This window comes from Oncorhynchus kisutch, linkage group LG23 (genome assembly GCF_002021735.2).
Source record: "Oncorhynchus kisutch isolate 150728-3 linkage group LG23, Okis_V2, whole genome shotgun sequence".
Taxonomy (NCBI): domain Eukaryota; kingdom Metazoa; phylum Chordata; class Actinopteri; order Salmoniformes; family Salmonidae; genus Oncorhynchus; species Oncorhynchus kisutch.
The window spans coordinates 10738545-10753927 of record NC_034196.2 but is presented as its reverse complement, the minus strand read 5'-3'; the positions used below and the strand labels follow the sequence as shown (position 1 = coordinate 10753927).

At 42.6% G+C, this 15383-nt stretch overlaps 1 protein-coding gene across 1 annotated transcript in view; it reads left to right on the top strand.

The window, feature by feature from the left end:
* The window catches only part of amacr (alpha-methylacyl-CoA racemase), a 53897-nt gene extending 38685 nt beyond the window's left edge, over nt 1-15212 (top strand). The window contains exons 5-6 of the mRNA XM_031802986.1: nt 12412-12598; nt 13909-15212. Of these exons, the coding sequence (XP_031658846.1) occupies nt 12412-12598; nt 13909-14318 (597 nt within the window). The 3' untranslated portion in view covers nt 14319-15212. The remainder of the gene's footprint in view (nt 1-12411; nt 12599-13908) is intronic.
* The last annotated feature ends 171 nt before the right edge of the window (nt 15213-15383 follow it).

The following is a 15383-nucleotide window of genomic DNA, read 5'->3' as shown; positions in this document are numbered from 1 at the left end:
TGTCGTTCTACCCCTGAACAAGGCAGTTAACTCACTGTTCCCCGGTCGGCTGTCATTGTATATAGGAATTTGTTTTTAACTGACTTGCCTAGTTAAATAAAGGTCAAATTAAAAGTATCAAGTCCAGTGAAGACAGTCTCCGTGTTATGTTGCCAGCTATGTTTGTTTCATGAAAGTCAACTACAAGTGATATTTGCCTCCAGATTCTTCATATAAATTCTAACTCTACAAGTTGAACCCACAAATTCACACAGTTTTCTTTTGGTAGTCCATGTGTTGACACTTGTATGTCAGTTTCACATGTCATGTTCATCGGACGTCCATTTGCAGAGTTACCATTTGCAGGTTTATCTTGGCGGTCAACCTTGTACTTGATGATGCTCAGTGATTACTCACAGTTACATGTCTGGTGTGCCTCCAGGAAGCCTGAGCAAGCAGATTCATCATGTGGAGATGAGCTTGTTAGTGTTATACTCATCTAATGTACGCTAACCCCATTCTGTACAAATGTGCGCAACCGTGACATTCAAACGAGGCTGCAAAGAAAACTAATGGGACTGTAGCGACTGTGTTGACATCAAAATCTGGGTAATGGCTCTATACTATTGCAGAAAAGTTGAAAAAACGGACCCCTTCGATGTTGTACGTTACATCATGACGTGTCATGGCGTAACGTACAGCACGCATAAAGCAACTAATTCTGTCTTACAGCCTCTCTCCACCAGGTGTAGCACTTCTCTCGCTGTTTAAAACAAGAAAGGGGCGGGTAAGGGGGGGGATACCTAGTCATTTTTTGTTTCATTACTACAAGCTATCATGACTCTCAAAAGCCGCTGTTTACTTCTGAAGATCACTTTAGCACTGCCCCCCAAAAAAACATTCATTCGACACAAACCTTCAAATAGGTATGTAATGACACATTATATAAACTCTTTATAGTGTTTTATTTACATTTTAGAGGTGATAAGGTGATATGTTGGACAGATCGAGTGAAAAAGCCATTTCCCCACACGACATCGCTCCTTCTCGCCATCACGCAATAGGTTTCACTTCCTCACCGTCAATTTTTAAAAAGACCAGACAGAGCTCATTGCCTTCTTGAATCATGCAGAGATGGACATCATGAAGGTCTTGTCATTGATTTTGTTGAAAGGGGGAGAAATTGTGCTTTACAATGGTATTGATGTTACACTTGATCTGGAAGTATTACATTTTTTGGGCGCTAAAATAAAGTCAATAGTACGGACCAGTGCGATGTACAAAAGTGAGTTAGTTCACGTTACAATGCCTTCAGAAAGTATTCACATCCCTTCACTTTTTCCACATTTGTTGTGTTGCAGCCTGAATATAAAATGGATTACATTTAGATGTTTTTGCAATGGCCTACACACAATAATAATGTCAAAGTAGTATTATGTTTTTTCACATTTTTACAAATGTATGAAAAGCTGAAATGTCTTTTAGTAAGTATTCAACCCCTTTTATGGCACGCCTAAATAAGTTCAGGAGTAAAAATGTTCTTAACAAGTCACAAATTGCACTGGATTCTGTACAGGGACACTTCAATCTTAAATGAGTCCTTGTTTATTAACAGCATGCCGGAGAGGTCACAGTCAAACTTAGATGCATAAAGTACCGGTCTGAAGTGAGTTCCACTGAGGCAGTCTCGTTTAGTTCTGTTATATACTGCTTACACAAGTTATATTTGCATGATTTAGCTTATTCATAATTAATTAATTATTAATGTTTGGTTCATGTATGTGACCGACCAATACCTCACTGATAGGGAGGATTGCTCCCAGGCATGTTCAGTCACTTGCATGAACACAGAAATTGGTTATTAGAAAAGCACAAACATAAAATGTTCCATCACATTCCCTCTTATCACTCACTCTGTGATAATTATCATTACATTTCATTCATTTGGTTATTACTTTAAACTATCAAAGGAGTAAGTAAACAAAATCAACGCATAAAACCACAGACGTTTTCAAACTCTTCATTCTGGGTTGTAGACAAAATAAACACAAAACCAGACACTTCATCCTTTCAAACCTTCATTCAGTGTTGTACAATCCAACTTGTAAAACAATGGCTTTAGACCATTGCTTCATATAGTTCCACATGCTTCATTACACAATTTAATTTATGGACTCTGGCAATGACATTTCAGCTGGAGCTTTTGTCGCGAGAGGCATGTTAATGACAGATCGGTATCTCAATGCATTTATAGAGTAAATTACCTTCAATTATTTTGTGTGCAGACCTCCACAATCAACCTGATACCCCAAATAAACAATTTTGGACAAGCCTAAATCAATTACGAGCACAGTTGACCACCCCTCTCCCTACTTGAAAATCTATGGCCAGATCTGAAAATGGTTCTCTAGCGATGATCCACAACCAATTTGGCAGAGCTTGAAGAATTTTCAAAAGAATAATGGGCAAATGTTGCACAATCCAAGTGTGGAAATCTCTTAGACTTAGCCAAAAAGTGCTTCTACAAAGTAAAGACTCAGGGGTGTGAATACTTATGTAAATTTGATTTTTGTATTTAATTTTCAATACATTTGCACACATTTCATTATGGGGTAGTGTGTGTAGATGGGTGAGAAAAAACAATTTAATCCATTTTGGAATTCGGCCTGTAACACAACAAAATGTGGAATGAGTCAAGTGGTATGAATACTTTCTGGAGGCCTGTATGATTCCCCACTTTCTAGAACGGTTAATCCTTAGCCTCTTCTCATTCTTTCTTCTCATCCTCTCTCTGACTCATTCGCCCCAGTAAGAGAAGATTTATGGACGGTTCATATGAAAATTGTTCATATGAAAATTGTTCATATGAATGTTTTTTTACTCAGGAGGATTAAGTACCAACAACTTCTTATTCCTGGACTCCTGTTGCTATAAGATATGTGGAATTGAAATCCATACGGCAGATGCTCTTCTGATCACACTCAAAGGAAAATACTGGGGGGAAAGGCTGAAGATGCACACAAGCTTTTATTTGAAAAGTACTGCTCAGAATGCTTTTGGATGGCTTCTTGAACATTTAGCACTGTGTTCCTGACATCATTTGGCATAGAGATGGTTACTGATCCTGTGCGGAATTGATTTAATTGATGGTCCAACCTTTTGAAATGCATGTGTTTTGTGCATGGCTCTGGTTTGTGACCCACAAAGAAGCTGTTTCAAAGGAGAATTTCTCAAAAGCTCCCTGATTCGCCACTCCAACAAAACAGTTCAGTGTCGGTGCATGCTGGGTTTTCACTTTGATCTGTCCCCTGCTTTTTTCATAATCCAGTAGTGTGGACAAACTTTTAGAGAAATGGACACATAACCAGCAGGCCAACAACACCCTGGAAATAGCTTTACACTGTCAATGTCCCTTCAGTGAGTTGATTTACATCTATCAACAAAAACATACGAAACTGTCACGCCCTGACCTTAGAGATCCTTTTTATGTCTCTATTTGGTTTGGTCAGGGTGTGTTTTGGGGTGGGTATTCTATGTTCTATTATTTGTATTTCTATGTTTTGGCCAGGTAGGGTTCTCAATCAGGGACAGCTGTCTATCGTTGTCTCTGATTGAGAACCATACTTAGGTAGCCCTGTTCCCACCTGTCTTTGTGGGAAGTTGACTTTGTTTATGGCACATAGCCTTTAGCTTCACGGTTTGTTTTGTAGTGTTTATTGGTTTGTTCGGCGTCTTGTCTAATAAAAAGACCATTGTACGCTCCCCACGCTGCACCTTGGTCCTCTTCCTCCTTCAACAGCCGTGACAGAAACACATTGTGGTTTTTGCTTAAAAGCATCCACTGTGTAAAAGGAAGAACGCTGTCACTGTTGGGCTATTCCCAAGTTGACATAAATACAGAATATGTTGAGGTAAAAAATGTAAAGGCACTGACAGAATTTTTTTGTATCGATTTATTGTGTTTTGAACCCTAGAGTCTAGTATGTAGTAAGCTGACTGTGAAGGTTCTTCCCAAAATTATGTCATACACACTCTGGTGAGGTTCAAACGTAGATAGAATGAGAAATTAATTGTATTCTTATTTTTGAGCACTAGAGACTAATATGAGGCCTCTCCCAGGAGGCATGATGATATATTTAATAGCCCGATGCTAATCATTCATTAATAATAATGAATGCATAAAGCCAACAACTGGGATGTGAATGCCGACTGCTAGGGATGTGCACGGTTATTTGAATATTCAAACGGACGTTAGTATTCAAATACTTGTGCGAGTATTAATATTTGCTACAAAAGGGCTTCTTCTGAGTTAAAACATCCATTTACATACAAGGATACATTATTTAACAAAACAAACTTTTCATTGTAGTTTTTATGACATGCGCACCATAAAAACACTGGTAGCCCCAACCAGTAGCCTTCACGTGTGTAGCTTGTTTATTTTAATTAAATTTGTATTTCTTCTACTGTGTCATTGACTTGTTTATTGTTTACTCCATGTGTAACTCTGCGTTGTCTGTTCACACTGCTATGCTTTATCCTGGCCAGGTCACAGTTGTAAATGAGAACTTGTTCTCAACTAGCCTACCTGGTTAAATAAAGGTGAGATAAAAAATAAAAAATGTGTTGGCCAGTCAAAGTGGCAAAGAGGCTCAATGTGTAGCAAGTGGAGTTAGAGTTCACTAACGCAATGCAAGATGGAATAAAGAACTCACGAGAACATGGGAAGTTTGAAATCCAGAACGCTGCAGCCCGCCTGGTTAAGTTGCAGGGGTTTGATGGCACAAGCAGGGTAGCCCAGCCAACAGCGAGTTGCAGTAGTCCTGACTGGAGATGACAAGTGGCTGGATTAGGATCTGCGCAGCATCCTGTGTGAGGTAGGGTCATACTCTACGGATGTTGTAGAGAATAAACCTGCAGGAGCTGGTCACTGCTTTGATGTTTGCAGAGAACGACAGGGTGTTGTGCAGGGTCACGCTTCTTTACACAATGGGAGGGCGACACTGGAGTTTTCAACCGTGAAGGAGAGGTCTTTGAGCAGACAGGCCTTCCCCGGGAGGAAGAGCAATTCCGTGTTTTTGAGCTTGAGGTGGTGGGCCGACATCCAAGTTGAGATTTCTGCCAGGCACGCAGAGATGCGTGTCGCCACCTGGGTGTCAGAAGGAGAAAAGTTGAGTGTCATCCGCATAGGAACGATAGGACAGACCATGTGAGGATATGACGTATCCAAGTGACTTGGTGTATAGAGAGAAGAGGAGAGGGCCTAGAACTCAGCCATGCGGGATATCAGTAGTGCGAGTATGTGGTGCAGACATATCTTCTCCACGTCACCTGGTAGGAGAGGCCTGTCAGATAGGATGCAATCCAAGAGTGTGCATAGCCTGAGACGCCCAGCCCTGAGAGTGGAGAGGAGGATCTGATGGTTCACGGTGTTGAAGGCAGAGGATAGATCTAGGAGGATGAGAACAGGTTACCTAGTCTTGGCTGTAGCCGAGTTGCCTTGGTCCCTCCTTCTGCTTTCTCCCATCTCTCACACATTGCCCTCTTCGCAGCTGCAAAAGAGTGCCAGCGTCTCTCTACCGACGGCTAATTATGTTTTTAAAGACTAATACTTAAAGAAGTTCACCCAAAATCCAGAAACTCTCAAATAGTTCCATACATTGAAACTAATTCAGTGGATGTTTCCCTTTCCCGCCCCTCTCTCTCTGTAGTGCTGTACTGAAACAGCTGCAAAAACGGGTCACGTGACTCGTGGCGTTGCTGTATGCAGGACTCGCTCAGCTCCATTGCCAGTGAATTCATGATTCAGAAATCCACGAAGTGTGGGCAAATTCATTGTTTTATTGAAAGCATACGACCAAATTACCTATTTTTGTTAAAAGTCATATCCGTTTTGAGTCAGGAAATGTGTATTTTTCCACCTTTTTAAACATTTGTGATTCTTTTATATTGTTATTTTATGTAGCCGACTGCCATAGCAGTGGAGATGGGTAACAACTGCACATGGACCCTCTCGAGGGAATCCCTGCTACGTAGAAACAGCACGTTATGCCCTTATTCAAAGATGTACGTTTTTTCGACAGAGAAGTGATGACATCGTTACACATTATTTATGCAAAGTTAACAACAACCTACAAATATGTCTGGCGACGAAATACTTGCGAGTGATCAAGAAAACTACTGGAGGGACAATGATGGTGTCGTCAAACCGTATTTATTTGAGCCTGAGTATTCGGTCCAATAATTGAGGCAAATTGAGCTTCTGATGGCCGTCGCAGCAGCTGGACCACAGCCCCAACACATACCTGAGGAATATTTGCGTTGCAGAGAAATGTAATATGTGACGACAATATTTATGGAAATGGAGGAACATAATGATGATGATGATGATGAAGAGCAGTTAGTTTGCTTTTGCAAACAAAGGGATTTTGCAGCCCACATAAATGTCCTGGGGGGGAAAAATTCCGTAGGTCAAAAACTATTTGGAGACCCAACCCTGGGCCAAATGAGTAAATAGCTAAACTTTACTTTATTGAATGATCTCTTATCATAAACCTCTATGAGCGGGACTGTTAGTGGGTTTATGTTTGCACATTCGTCCAAAACACTATATAGCCTATGTTTATTTATCACAATGTTTTTTTGTATATTCTATTCTGCAATGTAAGGTGACATAGGGCACATATGCTGACCTGAATAGCAGGGGTTCTCAAAGTGGGGTCTGCTGTACTGCAGGGGGTCCACAGCCAGATCTCAAAATCTAGTTTAAAAATAATTATAATTGGGGTGAATATCACCAACAATGACAGATTTAAACTAATTTTGGCCAAGGGATCCGTGGAGAAAGTTGATGGTGTAATACAATACAATGTTATTCTAAAATGTATGTTCTTAACCCTGGGCAACATGGGCATGGGAGGCTCACAGGGATATGGGATCCACAGTACTATACCGATTTTATACACTTTTTAACTCAATACTTCTTGTATTCCCCCAAAAATTGCATTTCTTTTAACATAAATGCACTGTAATTTAAGTTTTAAAACTGCAAAGGTTTATCTCTGTCCTCATGGCAAAATGTGTAGAATTGCAGGGTATTAGCTTTAAAGCAGCAACATTTTCATAAGAGATGGGCCTTTTTTAAAATGTTCCTTCCCAGGGCCCAAGACTTGGTTCGTCAAGCCGTGCATTGCCAAAAGTCATAGTATAACTCTTATTTTTTATCTCACTTGAGTTGTGTTTTGATAATGAGGGGGTCCCTGATGAATTTGCTAGCACGAAAGGGGTCCCCGGCCAGATCCAGTTCATGGATTTACAGTAGCAACAGCTGTGTCTTTTGGTTTCTCTCCCCATCACTTCAGATTTCATATCTCATTCATATACATCGTGGCTGAAGTGCTTGCTGTACACATGCAGGGGTGGCTGCAGAAGTATTTACATCATATTTACTGCATCCAATTGTTACCAAACAATCGTCGACAATCTCTCTGTATCTTTTATCTGAAAATGGTCAAATTTGGTGCCGGTTTCCCTATTTTGTGTATAATGTGAAGCCAGGGACCGAACACCAGCTTGCTGTTGCTGCCATCTCTTAATCCACTTTTCTTAGCTAACTTTACCTGCAATATGCCATACGCAACGCCCCCTTGTGGTTGAAGGCTCTATTGCGAGACGGACACAGCATATTTAGAATTTTTCAAAACCCTGCGTCCATCCAACACCAACAAAAGGCACAAAAATGGCTGTACTATGTAGCCAAAATACTGTGAGTGATATGCAGGTCAAAAACACTATTGTCGCTTAGTGGCCCAAGCACTTCATCCTCAATGGACATGGCTGCAAGCCTTTTCAGACCCATTGTCTTACGCAACCAGGAGTGGAGCCGGCGCAGTGCACTAAAGGACCTTTCACAGGAGCAGCTGCAAACAGGAATTGTGAGGGCAACCTGAATGAATTCCTTCAGAGAAGGAAACATATCATCATCCAGGAGGTTATGCACAGCAAGCAAATCTTTGGGAGGACGTCCAGCCTCTCTTTTCCGGGCAAGAAAGTTTCTGGCCACCAACATCTCTTCTGTTTTTAACATCAATACCGTAGTGCTTGGCAAACTCAGTTAAGCATGATGTATCTAGGATGTTTTTTTTGAGTTGGGGCTGTATGCCTTTTGAGCAGACCTGCATCTACAGTTGAGAATCGCTGGTCAAGCTCACAAACCACTCTGTCCAAGCAGGGGAGCAACAACTCTGTTTTCATTGTTTGGGAACATGACAGTTCTGTGCCTAAACCCAAGGAGGTCTCCACCACAAAATCTCTCATTTTCCTTTGTTTGTGCTTTCTTGCTGCATCTGCCTCTGGAATATTGTGAATTTCACAGAGTGCTTTGGTTCTGTTAAAAAGTTCTGTGGCGAATGCATCTGTGCGTTTGCCTATCAGTGTGTCACATACAGCTTGTTTGCTGAAACAAGCTTCTGCCAGGTCTGCAGTCTCTCTTTCTGGAGGAACTTGTGTCGTCCCTCAGTTACAGAAAGAAACTGAGACTGAAACATCAGTAGGAAATACATGGTGGAGAACTGATGAAGCTTTGCTCTCAGACCAACAGCCATGGGGGATCCAATGGCAGATAGACAATCACAAATAGCAGTTAAAGTGTCCAGGACTGCATTTCTGGACCGCAGCTGGCATCCCCAGTGAGGGTTTGAGAGTTGTACAAGTTCAGCTCATGAGCATAGCAATGTACATAAATTGCCTCCGGATGCAGCACTCTGAAATGTGCTGCACACCTCCTTTGGACCCACTCATGACAGTTGCACCATCATAGGTCTGTGCAACGCACTTTAGGCCTGCTACCCCCATCATAGGTCAACACACTTTAGGCCTGCTACCCCCATCATAGGTCAACACACTTTAGGCCTGCTACCCCCATCATAGGTCAACACACTTTAGGCCTGCTACCCCCATCATAGGTCTGTGCACTTTAGGCCTGCTACCCCCATCATAGGTCTGTGCACTTTAGGCCTGCTACCCCCATCATAGGTCTGTGCACTTTAGGCCTGCTACCCCCATCATAGGTCAACACACTTTAGGCCTCCTACCCCCATCATAGGTCAACACACTTTAGGCCTGCTACCCCTATCATAGGTCAACACACTTTAGGCCTGCTACCCCCATCATAGGTCAACACACTTTAGGCCTGCTACCCCTATCATAGGTCAACACACTTTAGGCCTGCTACCCCCATCATAGGTCAGCACACTTTAGGCCTGCTACCCCCATCATAGGTCAACACACTTTAGGCCTGCTACCCCTATCATAGGTCAACACACTTTAGGCCTGCTACCCCCATCATAGGTCAACACACTTTAGGCCTGTTACCCCTATCATAGGTCAACACACTTTAGGCCTGCTACCCCTATCATAGGTCAACACACTTTAGGCCTGCTACCCCCATCATAGGTCAACACACTTTAGGCCTGTTACCCCTATCATAGGTCAACACACTTTAGGCCTGCTACCCCTATCATAGGTCAACACACTTTAGGCCTGCTACCCCTATCATAGGTCAACACACTTTAGGCCTGCTACCCCTATCATAGGTCAACACACTTTAGGCCTGCTACCCCTATCATAGGTCAACACACTTTAGGCCTGCTACCCCTATCATAGGTCAACACACTTTAGGCCTGCTACCCCTATCATAGGTCAACACACTTTAGGCCTGCCATCCGACTCATTTGGAGCTGCATCAAATTACTTGATTTCTGCTAGTGCTTGTAAAAGCTCCTTAACTGTCCTCTCTGTCACATACCTTACACACAGAGCCAACTGTTCAGACAGCCCATCCCTGGCGTCATCCACCATAATGGCATACATTCCAGACTTTGACATCTCAGAGACTATGGTGTCTGTAATCTCTAGAGCACAGCATTCGATCTTGTCATTCTGAGATTCTGGAAAGCGAGACATCACATTTGATGGATAATTGTACTTTTGCTAGTTACCTGGTAGCTTTGCCATGCCACAACACTGTCTCTGTGTATTTGTGGCATCTCATGTTTCCCGAAGAAAATGGAAAGCAGAAAGCTGCGTTTTTGTGGACAGAGTACGCTACCCAGTTTTGTATATTTCAAACCAGCAGTGCTGAAATGCACTTTTCAATGTACCAAAACTTCAGCTTCACTTGTCTGGGCCCAGTGTCACCTAAATCGCTCTCATTTCTGGAAGGAGTTGCTGCAGGGGCTTGATTACTTTATTTCTCTGGATCTGTTTGTTCTCCCTCTCTCTCTGGATCTGTTTCTTGACCCTCCCTCTCTCTCGATCTGTTTCTTGACCCTCCCTCTCTCTCTGGATCTGTTTGTTGTCCCTCCCTCTCTCTCTGGATCTGTTTGTTGTCCCTCCCTCTCTCTGGATCTGTTTGTTGTCCCTCTCTCTCTCTGGATCTGTTTGTTGTCCCTCTTTCTCTGGATCTGTTTGTTGTCCCCTCCCTCTTTCTCTGGATCTGTTTGTTGTCCCTCCCTCTCTCTCTGGATCTGTTTGTTGCCTCTCTCTCTCTCTGGATCTGTTTGTTGTCCCTCCCTCTCTCTCTGGATCTGTTTGTTGTCCCTCCCTCTCTCTCTGGATCTGTTTGTTGTCCCTCCCTCTCTCTGGATCTGTTTGTTGTCCCTCCCTCTCTCTCTCTGGATCTGTTTCTTGTCCCCCTCTCTCTCTCTGGATCTGTTTGTTGTCCCTCCCTCTCTCTCTGGATCTGTTTGTTGTTGTCCCCTCTCTCTCTGGATCTGTTTCTTGTCCCTCTCTCTCTCTCTGGATCTGTTTCTTGTCCCTCTCTCTCTCTCTGGATCTGTTTCTTGTCCCTCTCTCTCTCTCTGGATCTATTTGTTGTCCCTCTTTCTCTGGATCTGATTGTTGTCCCTCCCTCTTTCTCTGGATCTGTTTGTTGTCCCTCCCTCTCTCTCTGGATCTGTTTGTTGTCCCTCTTTCTCTGGATCTGTTTGTTGTCCCTCTTTCTCTGGATCTGTTTGTTGTCCCGCTTTCTCTGGATCTGTTTGTTGTCCCTCTTTCTCTGGATCTGTTTGTTGGCCCTCCCTCTCTCTCTGGATCTGTTTGTTGCCTCTCTCTCTCTGGATCTGTTTGTTGTCTCTCTCTCTCTCTCTGGATCTGTTTGTTGTCTCTCTCTCTCTCTCTGGATCTGTTTGTTGTCCCTCTCTCTCTCTCTCTGGATCTGTTTGTTGTCCCTCCCTCTTTCTCTGGATCTGTTTGTTGTCCCTCCCTCTTTCTCTGGATCTGTTTGTTGTCCCTCCCTCTCTCTCTGGATCTGTTTGTTGTCCCTCTTTCTCTGGATCTGTTTGTTGTCCCTCTTTCTCTGGATCTGTTTGTTGTCTCTCTTTCTCTGGATCTGTTTGTTGGCCCTCCCTCTCTCTCTGGATCTGTTTGTTGGCCCTCCCTCTCTCTCTGGATCTGTTTGTTGTCTCTCTCTCTCTGGATCTGTCTGTTGTCTCTCTCTCTCTCTCTCTCTCTCTCTAGATCTGTTTGTGGTCCCTCTCTCTCTCTCTAGATCTGTTTGTGGTCCCTCTCTCTCTCTCTCTAGATCTGTTTGTGGTCCCTCTCTCTCTCTCTCTGGATCTGTTTGTTGTCCCTATTTCTCTGGATCTGTTTGTTGTCCCTTTCTCTGGATCTGTTTGTTGTCCCTCCCTCTCTCTCTGGATCTTTTTGTTGTTCCTTCCCTCTCTCTCTGGATCTGTTTGTTGTCCCTCTTTCTCTGGATCTCTTTGTTGTCCTTCCCTCTTTCTCTGGATCTGTTTGTTGGCCCTCCCTCTCTCTCTGGATCTGTTTGTTGTCTCTCTCTCTCTGGATCTGTTAGTTGTCTCTCTCTCTCTGGATCTGTTAGTTGTCTCTCTCTCTCTGGATCTGTTTGTTGTCCCTCTCTCTCTCTCTGGATCTGTTTGTTGTCCCTCTTTCCCTGGATCTGTTTGTTGTCCCTCTTTCTCTGGATCTGTTTGTTGTCCCTCCCTCTCTCTCTGGATCTGTTTGTTGTCCCTCTTTCTCTGGATCTGTTTGTTGTCCCTCTTTCTCTGGATCTGTTTGTTGTCCTTCCCTCTTTCTCTGGATCTGTTTGTTGTCCCTCTTTCTCTGGATCTGTTTGTTGTCCCTCTCTCTCTGGATCTGTTTGTTGTCCCTCCCTCTCTCTCTGGATCTGTTTGTTGTCCCTCCCTCTCTCTCTGGATCTGTTTGTTGTCCCTCCCTCTCTCTCTGGATCTGTTTGTTGTCCCTCCCTCTCTCTCTGGATCTGTTTGTTGTCCCTCCCTCTCTCTCTGGATCTGTTTGTTGTCCCTCCCTCTGTAGGCCATGGATGATGTTGGAATCAGTGCAGCTTTGTTTGCAGTTTGTATGCCAATTGTAAAATAGTATATTCACCCTACACTTCCCTCTTATTTCCAGGTAGAAGGAGCTGCCTATGTCGGCTCGTTTGTGTGGAAATCTCGTAGTATTGGCATGTGGAACAACTCGCGTGGGGAGAACATGCTGGACAGTGGAGCTCCATTCTATGACACATACCAGACCTCTGATGGGAAATACATGGCTGTCGGGGCTATTGAGACACAGTTCTATAACCAACTCATCCATGGTCAGTTTTGCTCAACTTTACTTTCACTGATTGTCTTATTTTCTTTCTCTCCTGCTTCTCTCTCTTGCTTGTCTTCCTCCTGCTCCTCTACCGCTTCTCCCAAATGTGTCCAGACAGGCTGATCAGCATCTCTGCAGATTATCCCTCCTTCCCTCCCCTGGCATACTGAGCACATCTAACAGTCTGTCATGTATAATGCATATTACACACACACGCAAACACATCATGCACAGCAAGATACTGCAAACAACACTCACACCATTCTTTTTCATGTAATCGTCTTACAGCTGTGAAAATCCATTTTTAAAAACTGGACAGATACAGTGCCTTCAGAACGTATTCACACCCTTTACCTTTTTCACGTTGTTGTGTTACAGCCTTCATTTAAAATCAATTAAATAGAGTTTTTTTTAAACACAAGGCCTAATCTACACTGGAGTTGTTTACCAAGAAGACGGTGAATGTTCCTGAGTGGCCGAGTTACAGTTTTGACTTAAATCTGCTTGAAAATCTATAGCAAGACCTGAAAATGGTTGTGTAGCAATGATCAACAACCAATTTGACAGAGCGTGAAGAATTTTAAAAGAATAATGGGCAAATGTTTCACAATCCAGGTGTGGAAAGCTCTTAGAGTAATCACTGTCAAAGGTGCTTCTACAAAGTATTGAATTGGGTGTGATGAGATTTCTGTATTTCATTTTCAATAAATTTGCCAAGATGTCTAGAAACATGTTGTCATTATGGGTTATTGTGTGTAGATGGGTGAGGGAATAACGTATTTAAATTCAGGCTGTAACACAAGAAAATGTGGAATGAGTCAACGGGTATGAATATTTTCTGTAGACACTGTAAATACCCACAGGACACCTCTTGATTAACTCATTTGTGTTTGTTTAAAGATTTCTCTAAACTCTAAAATAATGTGCCTCATTCTCACACAGCTTGAATTGACACTCCATTCTTTTTGAGCCAGATAAAAGGAATATCAATGATTTAACCTTTCTGTAATGTCAAACAGTGATGGGTGCTTGTTCATTACATATGGAATGGGTTTGAATAGATATTACTTCTCTTTCTTGTCGTCACTATCTGGGCAAGAGGCAAAGTCATATAAACCCCAACTATTTTTTACAACTTCTGTTCTTAATATCTGATTTTAAATCTAACCTTAACTTTTAAAAAATGAATCAAATGTTTTAAGATGTAGCTAATTTTTTGACTTTGCCACATCGAGTGGGAACCTATTTCCTCGACTGCATCCATATCTCTGTGTTACTCATAACTCATCATTTGCATATCACCTTTTCTAGGCCTGGGATTAGATGCTGCCAACCTTCCTCCCCAGATGAGCTTCTCTGATTGGCCAGTGGTGAGGCAGATCTTCACTAAGCAGTTTGCGACTAAGACACAGGAGGAGTGGGGTCACGTGTTCGACGGAAAGGATGCCTGTGTGACTCCCGTACTCTCTCTGGACGAAGTGATCTCCCACCCCCATAACCAGGAGAGGGCCTCCTTCCACAGGGACGCCCAGGGGGAGGTGACTCCGAGCCCCGCACCTGTCCTGTCCCGTACCCCTGCTGACCCCTGCCTGGCCCAGGACCCCCTTATAGGGGAACACACACGCCCCGTTCTAGAGGAGTTTGGCTTCAAACTAGCAGAGATAGACCAGTTGCTCTCAGCTGGTATTATTGAGTGTAACGTAGCCAAAGCACGGTTGTAGCCAGGCCTTTCTTCTTCTCCTGCCTCTCTCCTCTTCCCTCCATCCCTTTGTCCTTCTTTAAGAGAAACACCCCGGCTCTCCAATGTACACTTTAGTGTTTATAAGTTGGACAACCGTCTTTGATACATGGTATGCCATGCATTGCTGATGGATTAGCTATTCAATCATTAAGTACTTGGAGCCCTTGGATAAATCCCACTGCAAATGCAATTCATTCATATAATTGTTATTATTATATGTAACTTACAGGTGTTTGTAGTAATGGCTTCCCTCTAACATGCAATAATTGCTTCAGTAGAACGTCTTTCACCTACTGCAAGCCCTGTCGCCTTTGTAAGTGTTTGGACTGTAAGCACTTAATTGTAATTGATGTAATTATGTTGATAGCTAGATAGCAATGACAATATGTCAGTCATTACTAGAGTGAGGTAGAGCAAGAGGAGGCGGAGAGAATGATGACCCTTGACTGTAAGTACTCTTTCATATCAGTTATTATCTGTATCCAAGGGTTTGTGATGATTTTTTACATGATCAAATCAAATGTTATTGGTCACATTCGCCGAATACAGCAGGTGTAGACTTTACAATGGAATGCTTACTTACGATCCCATTCCCAACAATACAAAGTTAAAAAGTAAGACAAATATTTTCTAAATAAAGAAATAGTAACACAATCAAAAACAACGAGGCTATATACAAGGAGTACCAGTACCGAATACATTAACGTGTCATAATGTGCCACTGAATAGTCTTTGTAATTCTATAAATATGGTGAGAAATTATTCTCAGCTATTGACTGAAGTGCCTGTATTTTATCTTGAATGTTTTCAAAGATGGATGGGCACCCCATTAATAATATTTCTTGACAATTTGTATTAAAATGCTTCAATTAAAGTCATGTTTCTTTTTTATTTTATTTTGTAGTACAGCTGTTAGATCAATTGAATGCATGATGTTCAGAAACCTAGAATTACATTTGATAATTGAAGTATCACCCAAAGCTATAGATACAGCGCTTTAAATCAGGAATGTCATTTACTTCAGGCATATAGACTCACACAGTAC